Below are 26,907 nucleotides of genomic sequence, written 5' to 3'. Positions count from 1 at the left end.
GTATAGTATAGTATTGACCCGTGATTCAACCACACCTCTGTGTAACATACAAAAAACATTTTCATCAACAGTTTTTACATTATAAAAATCATCTGATTTTTCAAAAAGATTTCAGGTAAAAGATTTTTATGACATAGTTTTAGAATAGTAATATAAAATTTTATAAAAGTAAAGCATATGGCTTTAATATAAAATAATTTGTCAAGTAAGAAACTACTATCATGTGCTTGTTATAGTATTTTTTTCCTCATACATGAACAAAGTTTTTTTTTCTTCCCAAGTACACCAAGTTAGTTGCACTCTAGTGTCATAAATTTGATAGATACTATCATACTTATACTTGATGCCATTTGCAATGCAATGCTGAAATGCTTCCAGTAAAGTTATACTTAGAAATTCAATATTGCATTGGGTTTGGTCAAACTTGAGGGGTTTTAGTCAAATTTCATAATCAATTTCATGTGATTTCATAATTTGACATTCAAACTAATTATTAATAATAAAAATTTTAAGTAAAGTGTTGATTAAAAAAGAAAAAATATTAATTTATTCTATAGGGATTTAAAATTATTACAGCTAGTTAAAGTAATTATTTTATAAATTAAATTGTATGATTAGAGAATTAAATATATTTTATTCCTTATTATAAAAGAACACATCCTGAAATCCTGTAAAAATGTTGACCAATTTGGTTGTGATTTTTAGAAACGCTTCATACATGAAATACGATTTTTAAAGCATTTATAAACCCAACAGTTCAAATGTCGAACTTGAAAAGGGTAGGGGTTATTGTACAAGTATTCTTTCTTCAAATTAAAGTAAAACTCCAACCTTAATAACTTTATTTCTCTTTATGAGATTGTAAAGAATAATTTTTGTTGTTTATATGTTTCAACTTTAATAATGACAAAGAAACTTTATATAATATCTTTCCTAGCTAAGCAAGATTAATATTTATTTATAACATAAAACAACAGTAATATTAAAAAACTTTTTAGACCAAGCATTAATCCTCAAAAACTTTTTATTGTATTTTTTTCTAGTTTTCTTAACCAATATATAATATATTTTTTGAAGAATTGATAAATAGTCTAATTTCATGCTTAAAGAAACATACATAAAACAGACGAACTATCTTTGGAGCTATCCGTTACTAATACGAACACATTCCTAATTATAGAATTTTGAATTTTAAAATATAAATACTCCTTAATGAGTCACACAATAATAAAACCATTTCCTATTATATAAAGTAGTAAGTTTTTTTGTCTGAAGCTAAAGATCACAGGTTTATACTTTTCAGGGAAATTTATAAATTTCTTAGGGTGGTTTTAAGCTATTTTCTTTATCTCGTCCTTCCTTAAAGGATAAGAGCAAAGCAACTAGTATCTTCTTATAGAACAAGCCTAAATAATGAATATTTATAAATATGTATGTAAAGTTTTAACCTTGGAATTGTGGAATTGTATCTTTTATTGAAGACTTTCATATAATAGGAAAGTTGCATGTTTTTACCAGACCAAGAATGATCATGATAAAAGTGATTGGTAAAAAGTATTACTTGGACTCCCAAATTTTCTTGCTGGAAAAAAAATCAATGAAAAAGGGATTAGTAGCTTTCGCGTAAGATTCCAGTCAAATGCGCTTATCATGTCAAACTGTTTTTAAATATGCGCTCAATTATACTATGCAGCTTTTGGTAACATTAGGAACAGTTAGACTTAATAAGCGCATTTGACTCGAAGCTTGCTAAAGCTACTATTCCCTATTTGCTGAATGTTGTAAAATGCTGTTGTTCTATATTTATTGACAGACCAGCACATCTCTGTCCTGGATTATCATTTGTTAAAAGCATATGGAGAACTCGATCGGTCCAGTAGTATAGATACATTAAGCTACAGACAAAAAAATGACCACTTAACATATACAATAAGATGATATCAGTTGTCTCAATTTATTTTTCACATTATTGTTTCTTAAAATAATGCAATTGAAATTATCTCGTTTACTATATAAATCAAATACATATAATGTATGTAATTGGTTTTCTTTTCATATTTGCGTGTTATGACCGTATAAAGTATTTTTTAAAGCGAAGCTTTTCCATAATTAGGGTCGGTCCGTCCGTCAGTCCAGAACGGAAAGTCTTCTTTGTTACTTTAGGCATTTTAGAATTGTCATATCGATTTCAAACTTTGCATGGTGATTCCTGTAGTAGTTAGGTCCTTAAATATTATTCTGTTTTTAGTCAGTTTTTCAACAAATTTACTCTTAATTTTGTACATTAATATTCTGATTATTCAGTTATGATACTCTACAAGTGTTAATGTTCGTTTGTCCTACCGTTCGCTTCGATTTATGGATGTTGTCATCCTTGTTTCTCTAACCATTATTAAATATAATGTAAAGTAATCCATTATGTTTGGAAAGGAAATTAATTAGAAATATTAGAACATAATTATGACAGTTCAATTGAATTATTTTTAATTAAAAGTTAATATATATTGAAAAGAGTTTAAAAGAATATAATTCATTTTCTTTTTGTGTCAATGTTATTATCATTAATTAAAATGAATTGATTTTTTTTCATTTTAAATTAGAAAAGTCTTAATAAATTTTGATAAACTAAAGGTTTGTGTACTTGCAATATATTCATCTAAATTTCCGAAAATCTATATAGATGTCTCTGAAAAGCATAAACTAATTAAAAATATTTAAAATAGAAATATATAATCTCACGATTATATAGACACCTTCCTTTAAAACATGAGTTCAAATACTAACAACTCATCAAATAAAAATACTTTCAATGAAATAAAAAAAATGTCTAAATATATATTGCAATACACCCAGACATTTAAAAGAGATTTTTCTTTTCAATTTAACAAATCTCAAAAAATCTAGTTTTAAAAGAACTTAAAAGATACATTTATGCAACTTACTTCATTGCTTTAGAATCGTAGCTACTCTATGATTTTGGACAGAAGTTTTAAAAGAATTGAAATTTTTTGTCTTCAAAATTACTAAACAAATACTACCAATTTTAAAACATGTCTAAACTTATATATTTCACTTGTTGTAATGTATAAGTGTACCGAAATTGTGGCGTTGCTACAAAAGACCAACGCCTACAAAAGACCAACTCTACAAAAGACCAACGCCTACAAAAGACCAAGACTACAAAAGACCAACGCCTACAAAAGACCAACAAATGTATATTGTTATATAAACATCAAATAAAGGTCATGGCCGCAGCGCTCGGCCGGCCCCCTGGCCTGCCTAGCCGCGGGCGCTCGGCCCCCTAGCCTATAACCTAACCTAACATAACATAAAAATAGTAAAAACAATAATAAAAATTGTAAAAATCTTCCAACCACTTTTTGTAAAATCCACGAAACTCTAAACCACCTATGTATTAACAGTTGAGGATATTTTTCTTAAATAAATGTCCTGGGGCTAACATAGGTTAGGTTAGGTTATAGGCTAGGGGGCCGAGCGTCCGCGGCTAGGCAGGTCAGGTACACCATTTGCAGTAATAGACCTTTCAGCTCTACGATTTTTTGTAGGCGTTGGTCTTTTGTAGGCGTTGGTCTTTTGTAGAACCGACTAGTTGGTCTTTTGTGGCAACGCCGAAATTGTTGTGAGCGTTTTAATTTTGATCTTCTGATCAAAATTTTACTTGTTATAAAAGATAATAATGGTATATCAGTATCGCTTCGAAACCGATTAATATCCGGTGGATTAGAATTGGTTCTCAGCCATACTGAAAAATGCTGTATAGCATCGTATTATATCTAGTTTTTCTACGAATCTAAAAATGTACTATCATACTGTTTAATCTTATAATTGTTCATTTTTTATATCCGCGGAAAGCTGTTTATAATACGATGCAATAAATAATTAATAAATTATTAGAAATTGCTAATTACTCGAAACTTAAGTTGTTTGGCATAATTTTGAATTTATATTTCAGGAAAATCTACCAAACATGACGTCATAAATCCACCAATCAATAGATAAACGTGTGCGTGCGCGTGACAGCGTGTGTTATGGTTGTTCCAGCTGCCGCCGCCAGGGGTCAGCAGTGCATAGAATTGTGATGACCGGTCTAGTGGCCGGTCGCAGAGCAAGAACTCCTGAAGTTGATATCCTGGAGAGGTAGGTTATACACAATTTTTAAAAGCGAAGCTTTTCTATAGTTAGGGTCGGTCCGTACGTCCGTCACCGAGAGATAGCTTTTTTCGTTAATTTAGGCATGTTAGAATTGTCCTATCGACAGTTATTCAGTTCTAAAACTATATTAGTGTTAATGTTCGTTTGTCCTACTGTTTCAGTGCTTCGCTTTTATGGATGTTGTCATCCTTGTTATATTAAAGGACACAGCATAAAGTGGCACCAAAAAATGACGTCATACGATAAAACAACCTATCAGATGCCAGTATAAATTTTACTATTGTGCAATTACAGTGTATACTGGCCTCTCATTGGTCAATTTTATAGAATGACGTCATTTTTTTGGGGTAAGGGGGTCTGTGCTTGCTTGTCCCTTTAAAGGAAATCGGCGAACTTTTTACTTGGTTATTTAATCTGCAAAAAAACCGTTATTTTTAATTCTTTAAAGTATAAAAATGATTATCTTTAGAGTAAAAATAAGAATAATTCGCATTATTTAATTCCTAATAAATCCCTAATTAAGTTTTATAAGTAGTTGTTAAATAACATAAAACGTACTGTACACAAAAACGCAAAAAAAAAAATAGTTTTTGTCAGACTAATAAATCTTACTGTATTTTGTTATTAGATTTTTTTATTTAAAGTTATATTTATAAGCTGGAAAGGTTTAACTTGTAATATTTAAAAATAGAAATTATCTCTTTCAGCAAAGCTACTCTGCAAGTCTTTGGTGCTTGTTTCACTATTCTTAAACTTATCTATTTAGTATTTTATTTTATTTATTAATGGAAGGAAGGAAACCAGGCTTCTAAAAAAAGTAAGTATTAGTAGATTGTTCCAAAGGGAAAACTGGAGAAATCTAAAAAATCAAATAGACCTTATTATATTTTAGCATTGTTTAAAAATCTTTGTTGTACTTACAACCATTTTGATGTATACTATTGAAATGGATAATAGAATACGTGGATATATATTGGCAGGGGAAAATTTGTCGTCAATTTGAGTTGCTAATATGGATCTCACTTATTGATCAGTTCCTACAATCAGTAGAAGGGGAGGGGATGGGTAGAGAGGGTGGATGGGGAGCATCATTATTTTAGCCAGCTGCAAGTATTACTTTATTAGAGTACATGTAAATCTAGGGTTGCATCCTAGAAATTATCATTTTTTTCATACAATATCTTTACATGAAAATGATCAAATAAGCAACAATTAGAACAAATAAGAAAAAGATAAATCTAGAAACTGGATAAAATAGATTGTATAGTCTGCAGATAAAAAGAAAAGTGGCCAAAACATTCATTGGAAATCGAAGTAATATTGCACAAGCTCATATCACAGACATGGATCATATATTAAATTTTCTTCAATTCTTGTGCGTGATATTATTGCTTTGATTGCTTAAAAAGGTTGAAGGTAAGGGAATCGTAGTTGTCTATAGTGCCCTAGCAAAATGAGGATAAATGTCACTGTTTTTGGCCTACCTGTTCAATTGACGTCAGGAAATACCCCATACCCCATCTCTTTTCTAGAGGATTTCTTTCTCCTTCACTTTCTCTTTCCCTCTACTAAGACATCAATAGAATAGGTAGGCCAAAAAAACGGTGACATCTATCCCAAAGAAATCGATCTAAATTGTAATTCGCCTTAGATTTTGATCAATTTAATCTTCTTAGGCTTGTATTCAATTTTAACCTTTTCTCACCTTATTTACACATCAATTCTTAAGTGGTGTCTAAAAATGAATTCTTAAAAACTATAGAAACATATCATGATTGAGATAAATTCTAACTGCTGATAATATTTCCATGTACCTTGTTTGATATATTGATATAAGCTCTGTCTGACTCAAAATATATAATAGTGTGTATTTTATAATGGTTCACTAATGTATTCTAGTAATTACTAAAATTATAACCATTTGCTTATTTCTATTTCTTAAGAGATGGTTAGTTAACAGTATACTTTAATTAAAGATAGAAACGTTTCTTTTTTCACTTGTCGCGTGTCTATTATCAACCAAATAGGGTATAGTCCTTTTCGTGGCAACGCCTCATAAGGGGCGTATTTTCACAGTAGCTTTGGAGAGGTTATATTAGGTTAGGTTAGGTTAAGTGATTGCCCGCAGGGGCTAGAAATAGGAGAAAAACTACTGTTAAAATACGACGAAACGCCCCTTAAGAGGCGTTGCCACGAAGTTTACTATACCCAACAAAACTTGTAGATCAAAAGATTTTAGAGTAAATTTTAGGATATACAATTGACTATTTTGACTTAACTCTTTGCCCTTTCTAACTGAAAATAAAACTGAATAAACATTTTATAATTGTTCAGGTTTCTCCGAGTAACTGGTTGGACGGGGGAGGAGGATGCTCCACAGGGGAGTTATCAGGGCGAGGACTTTTCACCACAGCATGGCGACCATGACCGAGGCTTCTCCTCACACTACCATGTCGACCATGAATTCAACAAATATTCACATCTTCCATCATCATCATCTCACAATCTGCAGCGGGCCGGCAGCCTGCGGCAAGATTACCGGCCAGACGCGACAAGCCAGGTAGCCCGGCTAGTCGGGGCCGCCAGGCTGGACCGTCAGAGCTTACGGTGTACCCGGCGGAAGGATCGAGAAAGTGTTCGCCAAGAATTAGCAACAATTGACCAGGAAGACCTTCAGCTTTGTTTTGTCAATGAGATTGCCTCCGATGATGAGGGTGGGGAGGAATCAAGTTCTGGTGCTAGCAGCCATCATCATGATGACATCAGCCTGGTGGGGGAGCAGATTGCTCGCATGAATATTTCTGAGAAGGCTGGCCAAATCATAGTGCCTATTTATGGGAAGAGGATTGAACTGGATGAATGGTCTATAGGTCAGTATTATCTGCATATTTTTATAAATGGATGTAGAATATACGTTTATAGTATAACAGGTGTATGATGTCGTCAATTTAGGTTGCTAACATGGACGTATTGGTCAGTTCGTTCATCCAGTAGGCGAAAGGGGATGGGGGGTTTCATTATTTTAGCCAGCAAAAATCTTCAACACCAACATACAGAAAAACAATATATTTTGTTTCAATAATGATCATACATTTTGTTCTAATTTTGTACTTCTATTCAGTCCAAATATGTCTTATACATAAACGTCTTAGGTGAAATCAAAAGCATTGCCTACCGCGTCTAATTTTCTGTCAATTCTAATGTCGTCTTTGATATTTAGGTGGTCACTCCTCTGGACAAAGTAGTGATATACAATCTCCATACTCGTCTTCTGGCGAGAGTTTGGGCTCTGATGGCGGACCTGAACAAGTCTTTAGAGATAATCTTATGTCTTACCAGGTTGGATTTTGTTTTATAGCGTCACATCGGCTTATATGATTCCTGGGGCAATTGAGGCAGAGAGGGAGGGGGGAAGTCGACCCTCACTTTCAATTTTAGTTTAAAATAGAAAATTTAAATCTAAAAAAAAACATCTTTGGACATGTAAATCACACTGCACTGCAAAAGGTAACCATATCTTCCCAGCGGTTATCAAGATCTTAACAAATAAACTTGATAGTAACAGAATAGCTACTCTTCAAGTTAATAATGGGTCGGTTGTCTTAAAGTTGGTTTCAATCAGATGTCCACAGGGATAGTTAGTTTGATTTTTCTTAAAGATTATTTTAAGTATTTTCTGAAGAAATATTTATCATGATAATGATGTCATATTCTTAATTTTTAAATGCCAAGTATTCATGAAGAAAGTTCATCATTACATCATGCATCATGTCTCATTGAAAGAGACAATGCCCGATAAATTAATGTACATCCCCAATGATGATAATAAAATTACCCCTTCTGTATTAAAATCAATGGTTGAAACGTTTGAATACTTAACGTGATAAACAAACCAATGAATATTCTTTGCAGTCCCCAAAGTTGTCAACCAATAAGAAACGTCGGTATAAAACTTTGGGGACTAGTGTAATAAACAGCTCATTGTCTCCTCTCTCTCTGACTGATCATATCTAGAATTTTGACTTGAGCAACTTTTCAAATAAACAATTAACAAGGATCAATTGTGACCAATTTTGACAAAGCTCTCAATAAGAAATAAAAGTAGTTTCTCAATGCTACGCTCTTTTTGCTTAATTTTTCAGTAATTGAGTGTTACCAATCGTGTCTCCTTGTGGACAAAGACCAAATTGCTGCAAAATTGTGTCAAAAATCATCCATGTGACGTCATAAAAATAAGGGATTTTCCATCTATTTTTAAGGGGTTTTCTTTCCCAGTTCTCCTCTAATCTCCCTCATTTTTATGACGTTACGTGGATGATTTTTGACACAATTTTGCAGCAATATGGTCTTTGTCTTCTTGTGAACTACTTATATTATGTTATATAATAGAATAAAAAAATTTTAAAATGTATGTACTATGTCCATCTGTATTCAGGACAAAACACAATGATGCAAAGAAATTTCACATAAAGTACCTAATTGAGCACTGATACCCTCCTCTTCTTTCTTAGTTTTTCTTCCTTGTTTATTACTTAAGAACAGGTTAGGCTAGGTAATATTTGGTACTAAGTAGTCCTGCAGGGTTCAGGCAACACAGGATTGGGCCAAGTAGGGTTAGGTATAAAAAAAAATTTTTTCTTCTCTTTATTATCAATTTAATTCAAAAGAAGGAGAGGGGGGGGAGGAGTATCAGTTATCAGTGTTCAGGACAGAAATTTCGGGAATAGTCCTTTTCGTGGCAACACCCCTTAATAATGAATACATAGATACAGACGATTTACGTAAGTAATAATTCAATTAAATTTAATAAAAATTCTTATCTAATATTCCAAATAGTTTAAAGAGAAAAGTTCTCTAGATTTATTATCTAAATACCAAAGAAAAATTTAACTAGTAAGAAATTATTGGATTCTAAGGAATAATTAGTTTTAAATTTTAAACTAGATTAAAGAAGTTGTTTCTTGATATTAATATAATTAATGTTTTTATTATATTGTCTTCAAAACCGTAGTTTTTTTTGTATGGTTGGCTGGTTACTAAGAGAAATCTAATCAAAAATCTTTTACACTAAAGTTCCTTTTTAAGTCTATATCCAAATTTGTATTTAAATATTGTGATTTTATACTTTTTTTTGTGTAAAACTGCAATAAAAACTAAGCTTTCTGGATTAATTGGATTTAAAAAGGTACTTTAAATTTAATTTGGTAACAATTGAGAATTTCCAAAAATTGTTTAACGAGAAGTGTTTGACTTTTGAAAATGTTGACATTTTATTAAAAAGTTTCAAAAAAATTTCACTAGGAAAAAATATTCTTATCCTGCTATTTTTTCTTCAAACTGATAAAAATGAAAACAACAAGGCAAACTCTTTTTAAATAAAAATTCAAATTTTGCTTACCTAAAACTGTTTTTTTTGTTCAGCGAGACGCCCGCAGGGGTCTGATGGAGGCCAAGCTATTAGCCAAACAGAAAATGAGGAACGAGAGAACCCCAAAGATATTAAATGACAACCTACTCTCGTTGGTTGGTCTAAAGGTAAGATTTCGTAAAAATTTAAATATTTGTACAAATATAATTTTTTGATAAGGAGATGAATTGAGCCGATAGGAGGTTGAATTCTTTGAAACCATTTTAGAGATATTTCGCTTCAAGCTAATTAACTTACTTCTTTTTATAATTGACTTTCACCTTTCCCATCAACTAATTGGGACGGTTTCGTCCCTCCCTCAAAAATAGCCTTAAACCAACTATTATTGTCTATAAAAAGATTAAATTCATTCGGTTCGTTCCCAGAGATCTAAAGGGATAAAACAATGACCGATAAATTAATGGACATCCCCAATAATTATGCACAAAACTACATACTCCTTATGTAGATTAAAATTAGTCGTTGAAACGTGTGAACACTTAACTGAATTTAGCAACCAATAAAAATTCCCCCCAAAAGTCCCCAAAGTTGTTAAGCCAACGAATAAGAAAAAACTTTTGGGACCAGTTTAATAAACATCCCATTGCCCCCTTTCTCTTTAGTTCGTCCCACTTTCTTTTGATTATGAAAAATAATACCCTGCCTATTAATCATCTAGCATATTCTTAATTCTATCAAACGCTTTGTTTTATTCCAACTGTTACTAATGTTGCTATTGTCTGGATACTTGCAAGTTTTATTCTATTTTCAAAACAAAAACTTGGAAAACAAAAAGAGATCATTAAACAACTTGAACCATGAAAAGGAATTGTTTAAACAATTTCTACAGCTAGCCTCAACTAGGGTTGGGCCGGATATCTGGTCAACGTTCGATATCCGGAAATTTACCGGATATTATGCCGGATATCCGGAATCCGGATAGTTTCAATATCCGGTATCCGGATAGTTTCAATATCCGGTATCTGGATAGTTTCAATATCCGGTATCCGGATAGTTTCAATATCCGGTATCCGGATAGATTCAATATCAGGTATCCGGCCAGATATTGAAAATGGCCGGATATCCGGCAAAACCCTAGCCTTAACACAAAAGAGGGAATTTGTGCGATGATAAATCACATAAAAACATTCAACAGGCGTCGAACAAAATCAAATATTTCATAAAAAGGATAATTTATTATAGATTTATTTAATATTTTCGTGAGTAAAAAAAATACTTTTTACTTGAAAAAATGCATTTTTTTGCTTAAATACCATTTGCGTCATTAAATATAAAATTTTAAAGTATCTTTAAGTATTATTAATGATCTTTACGACTAAAACTAATAATTTAAAAGATTTCTTAAGCTTAACTACTTTTATTTGATTCTATTATAATTGTTACATTTCATAAAAGCCCTTTTTTTCCCAAATTGATGCGGCCTTTCTAAAATGCAACCTCCATCTCGCCTTGCAGAATTATTGATATCATAAATTTAATATACTGCATTTCATAGATATATATTGATGAATTAATCTTCTTATTTTTTCAACATTTTTTTACAAACAAAATATGTTATACACTTTGTTCGATTACGTCATATACAAAATATTTTAAAGTCTAAACAAACTCAAAGCTAATCCTAATAATAAAGATGCTGGTCTGTACCGAAAGATCTCGCTAACCGCTGAACCAATCGAGGTTTCCTTAACAGGGTAGCTTCTCCTAGGTCCCGGGAAGGTTTTTAACTATTTTGAGGAAGAGTACCACCACCCTCCCCAGAAAAATCGACAAAAATAGAAAAAATAAAATAATGCCGCCCTGCGGACATTTTTGCAGTTAGCTTGAAACACCAACATTTACCTAACCTAAAATAACATACCAAAAGCTAGTTTAAAAAACGATGAAAACCTTTACTTCGTTTTCTTTCCATGATCTACATTTTATACTTTTGAAAATATCAACAATAAAAAACTGAACTTTTCAAAAAAAAATTATATATCTTTTTTACTGAGCCACCCTGTACTTTGGTTTGTTGAAAAGTGCACTCTTCCACTCTCCTATATTATTATTATACACACTTGAACAGCAGTGATGCAATAGGATAACACATAAACCTTGGAAGGGATTTATTTTAGTGTGCTTACAACAGATATATAGTATAGATGTATATACAGACAACTACCTCTCTTCCTTTTTCAAAGACCTCTTTCGTCTGCTTCTAAACAATTTATTGCTACTTGGCTGTGTTAAAATAAGCAATACCATTATTTCCAATGACCCAATAGAAAGGTTGCACAAGGTGGTTGCGATGGAGAGATACAGTTATTTAACCCTTTCTCCCTCTAGTGTTTTACTCTAATGTGCCTACACAGATATTTAGTAGACAGATATATCATAAATGTCAATTATATTATGTAATATTGTTCAACTAAAAAGTTTTATATTACATTAGTAAAATAAATTTATATCCTATAATATAAAGTAGTAAGTTTTTTTGTCTGTAACATAAGATTTCGACAACTACTAAACCGAGTTTTGTATTTTAGGGAAGCTTGACGTAGGTCCTGGTGTAGTTTTAGGCTATTTTAATTCTAGATTTAAGTTTTAGATATTTTTTTATGAATAGTTACAATTTAATTAGTAGAACAAATAAGAATGGAAGATTGAATCAATAAGCTACTTTAACGCTTACCTTAAAGCTAGACTTGCAATATCATATCAAACAAATGTAAACAAATTTTATTTAATAGAATGCTTTCAAATCTAATCTATTATCTAAAATTCGCCCCTTGCACTTCCCCCCTTAAACTTTTTACAAACAATCCACGTGTATAGAGAAGCTTTGCTTAAAACAACAATAAAAGTCCTCCTAAACTTAGAGTCTAAAAACTTTTCTAATAAATTATATTTTGTCTTTTTTGTCTAATCATATCTGTGCAGCTAAAGTCTACATAAAATGATTGATCGGTAGATTAAATAGTGACAAATTATACTTTGAAAACCTTGCTCTAATAGTGCAGCAAATAGTGTTTCTTAAAATCATATACAAATAAATAAATTTTTGATTATATAACAGATATCAGAATGAAAGAATAAAGGGAAGTTACACTTTCTATTATTGATTAAAATTAAATAATTTTGTATCTTATTATCTATTTTAATTCTGTTTGTTGTATATCTGGGATCCTTAAGAATATAATATAATGTGATTACTAAAAAAAATATCACTTTTTTTTTAAAATTTATTAATGAAGATAATTTTGAATCAAAGGCAGAATGTAACACTCTAAAACCTGGTTCTGTGAAATTGGTCTTGACTTTATCGTTTTGCACCAGGTTAGCAAAGAAATAAGGACATTAAATCAGAAAAATTACCCAGAAACACTTAGAAAGATTTTTCTCGTATTCATTCGAAACCGAGGACGATATCCGGTGGATTAGAACCGGTTCTCTTCCATACGAAAAAACTATGTCTAGCATCGTATTATATCTAATTTTCTACGAATATAAAAATGTACAATCATAAGATTAAAACCATTTTTTTAGCCCGTGTCTTTGGCATCTCGGGGCTAAAAAACTGGTTTTATTCTTATAATTGTACATTTTATATCCGCGGAAAGCCGTTTATAATAAGATGCGGGAAATAAGAACAGCTGATAGGCACGTGATTTATAGACATACTTCAGCTGAAAGCCAAACACGCAGCCTTCTAGATTTTTTTTAGCCGCTAGTAGGTCAAAACTTAAAAAAAATATTTTTAACCATTTTTCAATAACACGAAACCAAGCCAATAAAAAACCTATATTTTAATAATTTAGTTAACTAAAACATTACATGATACAAATGTATTTAAAGTCAATCTCTGTCCCGGGACTATAGCAGGCCAGGGCTGTACTAGCTCTACACAGATTTTAAATATATTTTACTGCATTAAACTGAAGGCCATTTTATTACATGCAGTCTTACAAATTCAGGGTTGGGATTTGGCGCTAAACGAATAAGTAATTTGCCTCCAACTTTTCTTCAAAAAATAATATTTTCTGCAATACAAAAAGAAATGCAGTTATGTTATGATCATTTTTGACTACAAAGAAAGTTTGATGAAAAATATTATTACAGGAGAAAATTGTCGTCAATTTAGGTTGCAATTTCCATTTGCATTTATTGGTCGGGCCGTTTATCCAGTAGGAGGGGAGGGGATGGGGTAAGGAAGGGGGATGGGGGAGATCGTTATTTCAGCCCGCTACAGAGTTTACTTTATTATTATAATGAAATGGTGTAAGATAATAAATCCATTCCTATATTCCTGTCTTTCCTATCTTTACAAATACATTGTTGTAAACATTTTGTTTTTTTTATATCATTTTATTTGGAGAAAAGCTTCTCATTAATTTTTTTTGTCATTAGGTCATTCAATTTTGTAAATCTTTTTAAAAATCGTTAAAAGCAAAAGATTGTAAAATAGCTTAACCATACCAAATGTAATAAAATACCATGTTTAGACATGAAATTATTCTTTAGGGCTCGGCAGTGACGCGTCAGCTGCCTTTAAGTCACAGGGAAATCAACCTTTTTTTAATTTAAAAAAAAAGCTGGAAGTCAAAACTTGACTTTAATATAGCAATTTTTAAAATTTTATACGGCTATAAATTAAAGACTTAATTGCGGCTGTAGCGTGGGTGCCGAGCCCTATTGTTCTTATTCCAACAAATCTAACGGGATCTCTTTTTTCAGGTGACATCCAAGTTGAACCGGCGGATCCTGACAGGCCTGACAACTGGACAACTCAACGTTATTCTAAATGACTTTCTAGGCAATTTTACCAAATCTTTTATTTTAAATGGATGACACTTTATCAGAAAACTGCGAAGCTTATACACATTTTTACTTTCGTCATAATCGTCTATTTTCTTTCTTTGTATTGAAAAGAATTAATATTATCTGAAAGTCGTATAAACTCATTTCAAATAAGGTATTACTACCCTAAAATTTAGCATAAAACACCATTTATAAGACAATGGCCGATAGATTTATGTACATCTTCAGTGTTAAAACACAAAATTACCCCTTCTGTACATTACAATTATTGAAGAAACGTTTGGACACTCAACTTAATATTAAAAACGTTACCTCAGGTAAAAATAATTTCACATAAAGTCTTGATAATGTCATAGCAATGAAATGTATGTACTATTTTATCCCAATGTATTATATAATTGAATTATTTAGTGCATTGTTCATACTTTTATTTTATGGGAAAAAAGTGCTTAGCTGTCAATATTTAAGCTTATTATATCCTTAAAAAGATATAAAAGTATACATGCGATTCTTCTGGTAAATTTAGCATAAATTGTTTTTGAAAAACATTTATTATTTGGCCTCAACACGAAATTTGTAATGGCCATGTCCTTGATTTTAGTTTTGCAGTTTTAATTTTAGCAAAGAACTATAAACAGAAATAAATACATAATTCAATAGAAATCAAATATTGGAAAAATACACAAATTGCAATTGGGGCCATATTGAAAACAAAAAGCACTAAAAGATGGATTTTAATCTTTAATAATGTTTTACTCTGACCACACCAAAAGAGAAGTTAAAAATGGTACCTGCTGCTGTTGTGTTAGGCGCTTGACAATAAAAATAGGTATATGGGGAATGCCTTGGTTCGTAAAAAGGTGCAACTCATTACAATGCACAGTTATGATTTTTAGACAAAGGTCGTATAATTAAAGGGTTGGTTGTTTGATTGATTTTAAACAACATAACATCCTTTATTGGGCGTTAGAGTTTCGCATCCCATTACGAGTAGATGTCTTAAAATCGTAGTAGAAGCCCGCCTCAACAAGTATTGCAGTAGGTACCAAGATTTTGGAATTTATAATTTACAATAACAGAGAATTTTATGTTTTTAACCTTGCCCTATCGTGGTACATACTACATACAAAATAATATTACGTTTAAAAAATAAATTGGATTTATTTTACAGAATAAGCTTAAATTTTGCACCAATAAAAGGAATTTGTCCAATTAAATGGTGTATATTCAAAATTTAAAATTTATCCTGCTTTTTACCTTTTTAATTTAAAATCTAAGATTTAAATTTTTAGTATTTGAATACTTTAATTACGAAATGTAAAATATTTTAGATTTTATCTAAATTAAACTGGACGAATTAACCATTTATTTGAAACTTTGATAAGTTTTAAAACTTTGATCAGCGATCCATAATTTGGGAGACAGATTTGCTGAAAGTTTAAATAGGTTACTCTAAAACAAGGATGACAACATCCATAAAAGCGAAGCTCTGAAACGGTAGGACAAACGAACATTAACACTGAGTGTCAGAACTGAAAAATTAAAATATAAATGTAGGAAATTCAAACAAAATTGTGGGTAAATTTCTTGAAAAATTGCACAAACACAGGATAATGTTAAAAGACATACTTATATTCTTAGGACTTGATTATAGAGATGCTTCGCTAATATCATTGTATTTTGTTGTCTTAGGAATCATTATTCCAAAAATCAGTTTAACCGGATCATTAGATCACATTAAAATTTGTTGTTAAAAAGTTAAAACCAACATGTCTAAAATGGACGTAAGGATATTCTGGTAACGATTATAGAGTTGTTATGCTTTCTAAATCGTACCTAACTGTTATAGGAATCACCATGCACAGTTTGAAATCGATAGGACGATAAACATTACAGCTATTCGTTACAGATGTACGGACAAATGAACCGACCTTGATTATAGAAAAGCTTCGTTTAAAAAAAAAACATTAAAGGACAAATCAATTTTGAAGAAAATCTGTGAAACCTAAATAGCTGTTGTTCGATATTGCATTACGATTCCAGACCAAATTAGACCAAGGACAAATCCATTAACACTTTACACAACAAAACATTACAGCCACTGCACAGTGGGGCAGAGTTAAGGATAAAAATCATTTCGCGAATTGCCGCCAGGTTGAATTTGTTCAGTTTCCAAAGACATATTTTTATAGCCAGTTTCCTGATTAAGAATTGGAAAACATGACAAATCCGTTAAAGTAAGTTTGAATTGAACAGATACTTATCATCATACAATAGCTAGAAATCCCTTTATGTTCATATTAAGTTATTTTTGAGAGTCCTTGAAGATCCTTTGAGGTTTAAGTTAAAATATTTCCTTGGCCCTAAAAAACTTTTTATACTATAATGAACACTTAAATAAATAAATTCTACAGTTTTTTTTAATTTGCCCCACTGTGCAGAGTATAGTATAGCCACTTCAACACAACACGGCCAATTTTCTTCTTTTTAACAACTTATTTACCAGCCAATCATTAGCTTTACCACGACATAAAATAGTTTGGTGTTCCAACAAATAGTTTTCTTTGTTGTTATGGGATAATTATTGTATTCTTTCACTTACTTTGTTTTTATTTTAAAATCAGAAATTATCTGTATGTATTGAAATATCTATGTATAGAATTTTATAAAATAGATTGGTATATCTGGTCATTGTCCTGGAAAGGAACCGAAGTAGCGGGTTTCGTCGTATTTTCACATTAGCTTTTTAAGGTTATTTTAGGTAAGGTAAATGTTAATGATTGCCCCGCAGTGTTAGAGCCCCCCACAGATGCTAGAAATAGGAGGAAAGCTACTGTGAAAATACGATGAAACCCGCTACTTCGTTTTCTTTCCATGATCCGAACCATTTAGTCCATAAAATAAATGAAAATTTTATTTGTTTATTGAAACATAAAACCAATAATTGTTTTATTATAGAGTTCCGCAGTTAAAGGCAGCACATGAAGCTTTCAACGGGTGAGGCTCCCTGGTATGAATCCTTTTATTAGAAATAAAAATCTAATGCATTTTATATATCATATTACAGCAATTCATTTTTATTCTAAGTAAAATAACCATCATAAAAACTCTAACTTTTGCTGTAAAAATATTGTATTGTGTGATTCGTGCCAACTAAAACTATATTGGAAACTTTTATTAAAAGCAAAGCTTTTCTATAATTAGAGATGGTCCCTCCGGCACGGATAGCTTTTTTTCGTTAATCTAGGCATGTTAGAATTATCCTATCGATTTCACACTTTGCATGTTGATTCCTGTTGTAGATGAGTACGATTTAGAAAGCGTAGCAACTCTATAATCATTACCAGAATGTCCGTACGTCCATTTTAAACATGTTGATTCTTTTACTTCTTTAACAACAAATTTTTATATAATCCAATTATCCGATTGATCTGATTTGGTATATTGATTCCTTGGTCAACAAAGTAAAATATTATAAGCGAAGCAACTTAATATCAAGTCCTAAAAATGTAAGTATATCCATAAACATTATCCTGTATCAAGCAATTTTTCAACAAATTTACTTACAATTTTGCTTTGACTCTAATACAATTATAATCTGATTATTCAGTTCTGACACTATACAGTTGTTAATTTTGTTCTACCATTTCAGTACTTTTATGGATGGTGTCATCCTTGTTTTATATTCATGATAGAAATAAAACGAGGAAAACTGATAAAATATCCAATAATAACGGATCTCATTTAACTAAAAACACTTTTTTTCTCACTTATTTAAAAGAATTTCATAATTAATTGCTCTTTGCTAACAAGACAAAGCCCAAATTGTGTCAAAAGTCATCCATTAGACGTCATAAAAATGACGGATTATCCATCTCTTTTTGGGAGGTTTTCTTTCCCACTTCTCCTCTCATCTCCATCATTTTTATGACGTCACATGGATCATTTTTGGCACAATTTTGACACAATTTGGGCTTTGTCTGCTAACAAGCTTGATAATTGTTTGATACAGTGAATGGCAACCTTACACAACCTTTTAATGTTTAGCCTCGCTTCAATAAAAAATGCTTATGCAACAAAATATAAGAAAGAGTATAGAGAGTTAAGAATACCAATAGCTTTTTATAAAAATATATTTCTTCGGTCTATTCTAAGATTTACATTTAAAATATATTAGATCAAACAAAAATATAATAAATTGCAGTTTTAGTACTTTTTTTCTTGTAAAATTGTTACAACTTAGCTGGACAAAGTGTCTCAAAAATGAACCATGTGACGTCATAAAAATGAGGGAAATGAGAGGAAAAGTGGGAAAGAAAACCCCTGAAAAAAGATGGATAATCCCTCATTTTGATGACGTCACAAGGTTGATTTTTTGAGGGAATTTGTCCAGCTACGTTACAACACTTCAATAACATTTTGAGCAGACAAGTAAAAGGCAGTTCTATTCCAACTACTTTTGTACCTTAAGAGCGTTACAAATTTTACACAAAAAATTTAAATTTCTTTTGCCTAAAATGACAGTTTTCAATTCTTAAGCTTTATTCTACGGACAAAGTTTTATCTGATTTATCACCTAAAAAATCTTCAATAGCTATCATTATAATTGCAAATATAAAATTATTCAGTTTATTTGATATTATCCTTTTCGACCGGCGGAAAACTTAGGAAAAAATAATATATTACGGATGATCTACCCCTTACATCCCTTGTGTAAAGTAACTGTTCTCTGTTTGTTTTTGTTAAAAGTTTACTTTTTACTAGGGTTAGGCCGGATATCCGGCCATTTTCAATATCCGGATACCGGATATCCAGTAATTTGCCAGATATCGAAGGTTGTCCAGAAATCCGGCCGGATACCGGACATCCGGTATAAGAAATCAGTAGGATATCCGGTACCCGTAATAAAAGTATCTGGCTCAACCCTACTTTTTACCTGGATTGCTACTACCAAACACATTACTTTTTATTTCATAAATTTTCTTTTACCAACTTTTGCAAAACATTTTTTGTAGCAAATCATTTCTATAATTTAGTCATATTAGTATCGTCAAATCAATTTAAATTTTAATAAAAATTTAAGCTAATTTTACAATGCTAATGAGAAGATCAACTATATAAGAAAGAATTTGAAGACAGACAGACTGACAGACAGACAGACAGACAGACATACAGACAGACGGACAGACTGATAGACGGATAGACGGACAAACAGACAAACAGACCGTTAGACAGACAAACAGACAGACAGTCATGATTCTACTTTGTATCATAGATATAAAAACGGCTTTAAAAAACTCATCTGATTAATTCTAAATTTTCCCTTAAACTTAACTTTCTTTGCTTTAAGGAGACAAAGCCCAAATTGTGTCAAAATTGTGACAAAAATAATCCACGTGACGTCATAAAAATAAGGGATTATCCATCTCTTTTTCAGTGGTTTTCTTTCCTACTTCTCCTCGTATCTCCCTCATTTTTATGACGTCACGTGGCTGATTTTTTAATGACTTTTGAGATAAGAGGAGAAGTGGGAAAAAAAACCCTAAAAAGGAGATGGATAAACCCTGATTTTTATGACGTCACATGGATGTTTTTTTGACACAAGTTGGGCTATGTCCTTTAGGGATGTTGTCAACCTTGCTTTGTTATTAAAAAGAGTTTTAAAAGTTTTATAAATTATGTATGTATTTAAGCTTCATAATATAACAACAAGTAAAAGAATTTTAATAATTCAATTTTTTTTGCTTCATATGCAGGAATAGGACATTGAAAAATAATTCCCCTCCCCCCTCAAATTCTGACTTATATCATGCAGGTATAGCCATACAGTTTGGCTTCTAATCCAGTTTTTGTCCAATGGATATGAGCTGGTTCTGAGCCTTAATAACAAATCATGTATCGTTTTGTATTATATTGATTTTCCACGAATAACAAAATAATGATTATGAAATTAACACGATTTTCGTTTTAATTTTTCATTTTACAATCCGCGAAAAGCTGTCTGTAATATACTTAAATGAATATTGTGTAACAGCTCTGCAGAAGCAGACTATCTTATATAATGTACAATAAGAGATATAAGTTTTCCGGAATTTTAATGTAGGGAGTAGATTTGAAATCTGCATCAAATTTTAAGGATTTTTTATAAAATTCGTTTTTTGTAAAATTCTTTATCTAAAAGCGAAAATACATTTTAAGTTAATTAATTTTGACCAATAGGATAGGTGGATTTTAAACTACCTGCGCTCTAATTGGTTGAATGATGTACGACATCCAATCAGAGCGCAGATTTTTTAAATCCACCAATCACAGATGCCAAAATTAATTAACTTAATTTGTATTTCCGCTTTTAGATAAAGAATTATACAAAAAACGAATTTTATAAAAAATCCTCAAAATTTGATGCAGATTTCAAATCTACTCCCTACATTACAATTCCGGAAAACTTATATCTCTTAATGTACAAAGATAATTAATTATAAGAAATAATAATATATTAGCTAAATATATTAGGATATACAGACTTTTACACACATTTGGAGAATGGCTTTGAAACCGATTAATATCCGTTGGATTAGAACCGGTTCTCAATTATTCTGAAAAATCATGTATAGCATCAAATTACAGACAATGTTCTACGAATATTAAAATAAAAATTATAAAATATTATTTTTGTTAACCCTTACAAAAATGGTTGTAATCTTATAATTTTTCATTTTAATATCCACGGAAAACTGTCTATGATACTCTGCTATAAATAACTATTACTGTATGCTGTCAGACCAAATTATTATCTTTCCTAAGAGATTACATTTTCTATGTATGTGTGTATATTCTTTAGTCTGACATTGATGAATAACAGACAAGACACAAGCATGCCATATTACGGGGATCGTCAGTCGCCACATTCGATATATAAGGGATCGCTAACCAATTATTTTTGTCTTACTTTTAAAACTTTTTACAAATGCGGTCGAAAATGATCTATGTGACGTCATAAAAATGAAGGATATTTATTGTCTGTATATACATCTATACTATAGATCTGTTATATGTTCCTTTATGATTGGCAATAGTTACAATTAAAAAATATCTTCAAAAATTGTATTATTTATGAAACTTTTGTACATAAAAAAATGCTTAATATTTTTACAATCGCAGCTTCTCTATGACTAGGATTTGATCTTGGATCCGTCCGTCAAATATATTCAAGTTAAAGGAGAATCTTTCTTCGTTAATTTTGACTGTTTTTTTTAAATACATCCGCTGTAACCCGTGGTCGGATCACCTTCCTTTCTAGATCAGAAAATAAATGTAAAAGTATAGATATATAATCTAGACAACTACCTGGCCCAAGAGGTTGAGATCCTTTTCATCTGCTAGTAGATTACTTTCTGCTTGGCTGTGTTTATATTAAATTTCCGATGATATTAGTTGAATTGCTGATGCCCCCTCTAATATTTTACGTTAATGATCAGAACACAAACACAGACATACACGCTTACAGTAGCTTTGCTTTTGTCTCACTAATTCAAATTAATCTTTCATTGACTAAAAATGTAAAATTTTCGACAACTTTTTTGCTCCGCTACTCAAGACATACTTTTTCTTTCTCATCTAATAGGATTTATTTATTTGACATTCCATATCTCTAATCAACAATAACATTCCATATAAAATATTTGGATCTACTGCAGTTCACGGTAAAATATTGCTGGTAACGAATATTTATGATTTTTAAAGGCTGCTAGCTGCCAAACGGCTGAACGTAAAGATCATGCCCGCACACTGTTTTAAGCAGCATAAGAAGGCCTACAAATAATCTGTTATAGCCATAAATCAATAATGCATAATTATCTCGCAGTGCAGTGAAATGCTCGAAAAAAGGCCTATTTTACGCGTTTTTTCTTCAGTGAAGATTTCCCTGTGCATCATTGGATCTTGGCTATTCCAGATTATTTGTAGGCCTTCTTATACCGCTTAAAATGGTGTGCGGGTATGATCTGTACGTTCAGCTGTTTGGCAGCTAGCAGCTTTTAAAATTCATAGATTTTTGGCAATATTCGTTACCAGCAATATTTTACCGTGAACTGCAGTAGATCCAAATATTTATTACGAATCTTATTATGCTGACTTTTTTTTATTATTTTAGAGAATTAAGTAAATCTTGAAAGCTGTAATATAAAGTATTTACATATTTTCATACACTTTGATATTATCAAAGCGTTTAATATGTACCTACTTTTATTTAACATGAAAATATTCTGATTCTATGGAACGATTTATGTTATACTCTTATAATATTAAATGGTGCTATCTTACAATTTGGCTGTCGAACACTGTACCATGGATTATTTTTGACACAATTTTAACACAATTTGGGCTTTGTCTAAAAAAACAGCTACTTTATGATTTATAATATGTGGTGTGTACACAATAAAATATCAAGTCACAGCTAGATCAATATTTGCTCATTTTCTAGCTATTCAAATAAATATATCATCAACACTTATTCATGCAATTGGCGCATAAAAGATATTACTAATATATTGGTGTATGTGTATTATGATACATTATCTCAAATAAATACCATAAATATACATAATATATTATTTTATAAATAGGCGAAATGAAAGGTTTCGTGACCACCGATATAAACAAGGAAAGTTTTGTCCGTATCCAGAGTGATTTAATGAGATTTCATGAGTTTTAATAGAAATTTAGAATTGTCCTAGGGCAGGTTTTCAGCTAATTAGCTACTTTACAAAAAGTAATGGTTTAAGTTGAAATTTAATTAATATTTATTAAAATAGTCAAAGTAAATATTGTCAAATGATTTGGTTTAAAATACTATTTCGATATTATGGCAGCAACGATTACTTTAATCAAAGCCATAAAGTCGACATAAACTTTTAAATATCGATATAATGCTAACAGTTGTTCTGACTGTGTCCCTAGTACACCATCTAAAAATTATAGATTACAAATGGATTTATTATTACTTGGATCTTACACCAGATTATCATGAATTCTAATTAGTGAAACTTATAGCTGGCTAATACAAGGATACCCGTCCACCCACTCCTCTCGTACTGGATGAAAGAACAGACCAATAAATTAAGTCCATGTTAGCAACCTAAATTAACGAAATTTTTTCCCCTGTCATAATATTCACGTGAATTCTACATCCATTAGATTACACAAAGCAGTTAATTGGTAACATAACACATACAAGAGTTACAAAAATACGTTCAATTATTTTATATTTTTCCATCCAATTACTAGAATTACAAGATTTGGTAATTTGTTCAGCTCAAATTGAGAATCTAAATGAAACACTAATGAAAGAATTGCTTCTCAGGTTAGAGTTTTTTTTTTATATTTTCCAGTATGTCTCCGAAACCAATTATTTCCGCTTTAAAAATTATGTATCGTATCGTATTATATCCAGTTTTCTACAAATATAAAAATGTACAATCATAATGTTAAAACCAGTTTTGTTAGTCCGCGCTTTCGGCATCTCAGCGCTAACAAAATTAGTTTTGATTTTTAATTGTTAATTTTTCATCCGCGGAAAGCTGTTTATATATAATTATAATCTTTCAAAAATTAATTAATCGTTTTCTTCATAAAATGCAATTTAAAAAAAAAAGATTTACATAGTTACATATATTGTTTAAGATTTAGTAAGTGAGAGCAAACTTTATAAAACACATTTTGCGTGTCAAAGAAACGGGAATGATTTTGGGGCAAGAAACCTCCGAAATTACCATTCTATTATAAAGTAGTAAGCTTTTTTTGTCTGTAGAAAAGGAACTCGCCAACGAATCTTCGTACAGGTCCAGGGAAGGTTTTAAAGTATTTTGGGGAAGGTTATCACTACCCTGCCAATAAAAAATTTTCACTCCCCCACCCCCCTCAAACAAAACTCAAACTGAAAAGTGTGGTAGTTCGAATATCCCTTCTCACCTTAAGTACCCCTTCAAGCTTCTAGGGGCGTGGCAGCTAGTAATAAATATTTTAATAAAATCTTTTTTTCTTTTAGAGATGAAAGACTTATGGAACAAGATGCAATGCTGACAGATATTCAAGATCTAGCAGAGTTCACAAAGCTGTAGGGACCAAGGAATACGACATTCAACCAAAATTGGAACAATACTGCAGACATTTGAATTATACCATAGTAGGAAAAGAATATCAGGACATTTCTGGTATAATTCAAGGAAATCTAGATGAAGTGAGTTGAAAAAGAACATACATTTCAGAATCTAATCTCAAAAAGTATTATTCAATAAATTAAAGTGCTTTTTATTTTTAAATTTTCAGCTTTTAAATAATGAAAATTTTAGAAACATTTCTTGATAAGTTTTTAGGAAAATATTAAAAATAAAATATAGATATTCAAATAACAGATTTACTCAAAATATTATGTAATATACAAAGTAAAATGTTCTTCTATAAAATCTAGAATATTTGATAAATTCTCATCTTCTCATATTTAAATATTTTACACAATACACAGAAATAAAAAATAAAATCATTTTCATATAAATTAGTTTTAACACTTTTTAATGTCAACTATAATGTTCCCTTTTTTTGAGATTTTAGTCTTTACTTTCATTTGTTATTTGTATCACTATGATTTGTCTAGAAAATAATGGATATAGAATACGTGGATAGTGTGATGATTTCTAACTTCCAGCTGGCTAATAAAACAATAACATCTAACCACCCCATAAATTTATCCTTATCCCTCCTACGGGAGGAACTAACTGACCAATATATGAGGACTATCAAAGCAACATAAATTAATGAAATGATTTCCCCTGTCATAATATCAACGTTTTCTATATCCATTTAGTCAATTTAAGATTACTATTTTCCACTGGCCATATAGATAAATCTGAGACGGCGAAAAATGGCATTAAAAAAAATACCAATGAGAGGCGAGTATAGATCTTTCCGTCGTTGGTCAATTACAATTTACACTTGCCTCTCATTGGACAACTTTATTTAATGACGTCATTTTTTTGGGTGCCATTTTGCTGATAAAAGTTTCGTTGACACTTTAAGTAAAAAAGTAAAACAACTAGCATTTATACCATAAAATCCATTTCAATTGGATTATGCACTAATTGTCCATCTTTAAGTGTCAATTTTTATTTCTAAATCTGAAATTGCCAAGATGATATCTATACTAAAAGAAGGGATCATGGAAAGAAAACGAAGTTGCTGGTTTCAAAGTAGCTTTCCTCCTATTTCTAGCCCCTGCGCGGGGGGCTCTAGTCCTGCGAGGCAATTTTTAACATTCACTTAAACTAACCTAACCTAAAAATAGGCTTTCAAAAGCTAGTGTGAAAATACGATGAAACCCACAACTTCGTTTTCTTTTCATGACCCAAAGAAGAAAAGTTGTTTTAAGGAAAAAAGTATTTTCAACTTTGATTTATTTTGTAAATTGGACCAAAAATTAATATTTAATTTCAAATTCTAACTAGCAACTCAATCTAAAAATATCTTAAAGTTTTGTTATGTTGTACAGAAGCTCTTTATAGTGCCTATAAAAATAAAGTCATTACCAAATGACCTATGATAGGCTAATACACAGATTAAATTACCAATGGCAGGCCAATATGCATTCTCATTGACCAATGGTAGGCCAGTATGACGTCATTTTTACAGGCACTAAAAAAGATTCTATTGTAAAATTTTTCTTTCTTTTTTGATTGTCATCATTATACTCCGTGGATGTAATATTTTAATTACATCATGATGTGATAAAAATTCTCACTTAATCTAAATATGTGTATTCTTCATCATATATTTATGCATTATAAAGCTATCTTTAATTTTTTACCAAATTTTCGAAATTTAAAGAAAATAATTCTTGTTGAAATTTTAGCATATACAAGTTATAGGATAATAAAATCCATGGGTAGCGAAGAATAAAGCAAATAATGTGATAAAATATAGAATACTATAAAACAGTGGCGTGAACAGGGTTTAAACAGACAAGAAGTGGTGTGTATTTATAATGCCACGGGGTGTTTATCCATCCCTTTAACTTTGCAAAGGAGGTTAGATATTACCCCTTTTTACCCTCTCGCACACCTCTCATATGGAAGCTTATTATGGTACTTTAATTATTCAGAAATGTTCTCGAAATTAAAAAAAAAACCACCCCACTAATTCCGTTGACTTACGTCATTTAAAATAATGTCTTTACCGATCTACAGACCAGTAAAACTATAAAGATTATAGAGTAGATTTGCTAAATATGTTGCTCAAAAGAATACATTTAATATCATTTCATGCAACTAAAAAAAAAAGTAAAATTTTGGGACATTTTTTATGAAAGTAAAAGACGCAACTTTTATTAATGAAAGAATGCTTATATTATGTTATTTATAAAGTCTATAAAATATATTTATTGAAATTAATAAAACTATTCTCCATAAAAATTGTTCTGCTATCAAGTTTACTATAAATAAATGTGCCATAGAGTT

At 30.8% G+C, this 26,907-nt stretch overlaps 1 protein-coding gene across 1 annotated transcript; it reads left to right on the top strand.

Annotated features, from left to right (window-relative positions):
• Positions 1 to 26,907, top strand: LOC145325722 (uncharacterized). Its single transcript, XM_080168676.1, has 8 exons — positions 1 to 115; positions 3,974 to 4,158; positions 6,508 to 7,043; positions 7,394 to 7,512; positions 9,595 to 9,708; positions 14,318 to 14,396; positions 23,714 to 23,762; positions 24,447 to 26,907. The coding sequence occupies exons 2-8, from the start codon at positions 4,100 to 4,102 to the stop codon at positions 24,517 to 24,519; spliced, it is 1,029 nt and encodes a 342-aa protein (XP_080024802.1). The 5' UTR covers positions 1 to 115; positions 3,974 to 4,099; the 3' UTR covers positions 24,520 to 26,907.

The sequence above is a fragment of the Acartia tonsa genome, chromosome 1 (assembly GCF_053477335.1).
Source record: "Acartia tonsa isolate MP-2025a chromosome 1, ASM5347733v1, whole genome shotgun sequence".
NCBI lineage: Eukaryota > Metazoa > Arthropoda > Copepoda > Calanoida > Acartiidae > Acartia > Acartia tonsa.
This window is presented reverse-complemented; position numbering and strand designations above follow the sequence as displayed.

Excerpts from the sequence above, each read along its gene's own strand:
- LOC145325722 (XM_080168676.1), top strand. The coding sequence starts at position 4,100 with ATGACCGGTCTAGTGGCCGGTCGCAGAGCAAGAACTCCTGAAGTTGAT. Across the intron at positions 7,044-7,393 it reads ACTGGATGAATGGTCTATAG|GTGGTCACTCCTCTGGACAA; the intron begins GTCAGTATTATC and ends TTTGATATTTAG. Across the intron at positions 14,397-23,713 it reads TATTCTAAATGACTTTCTAG|CTCAAATTGAGAATCTAAAT; the intron begins GCAATTTTACCA and ends TAATTTGTTCAG.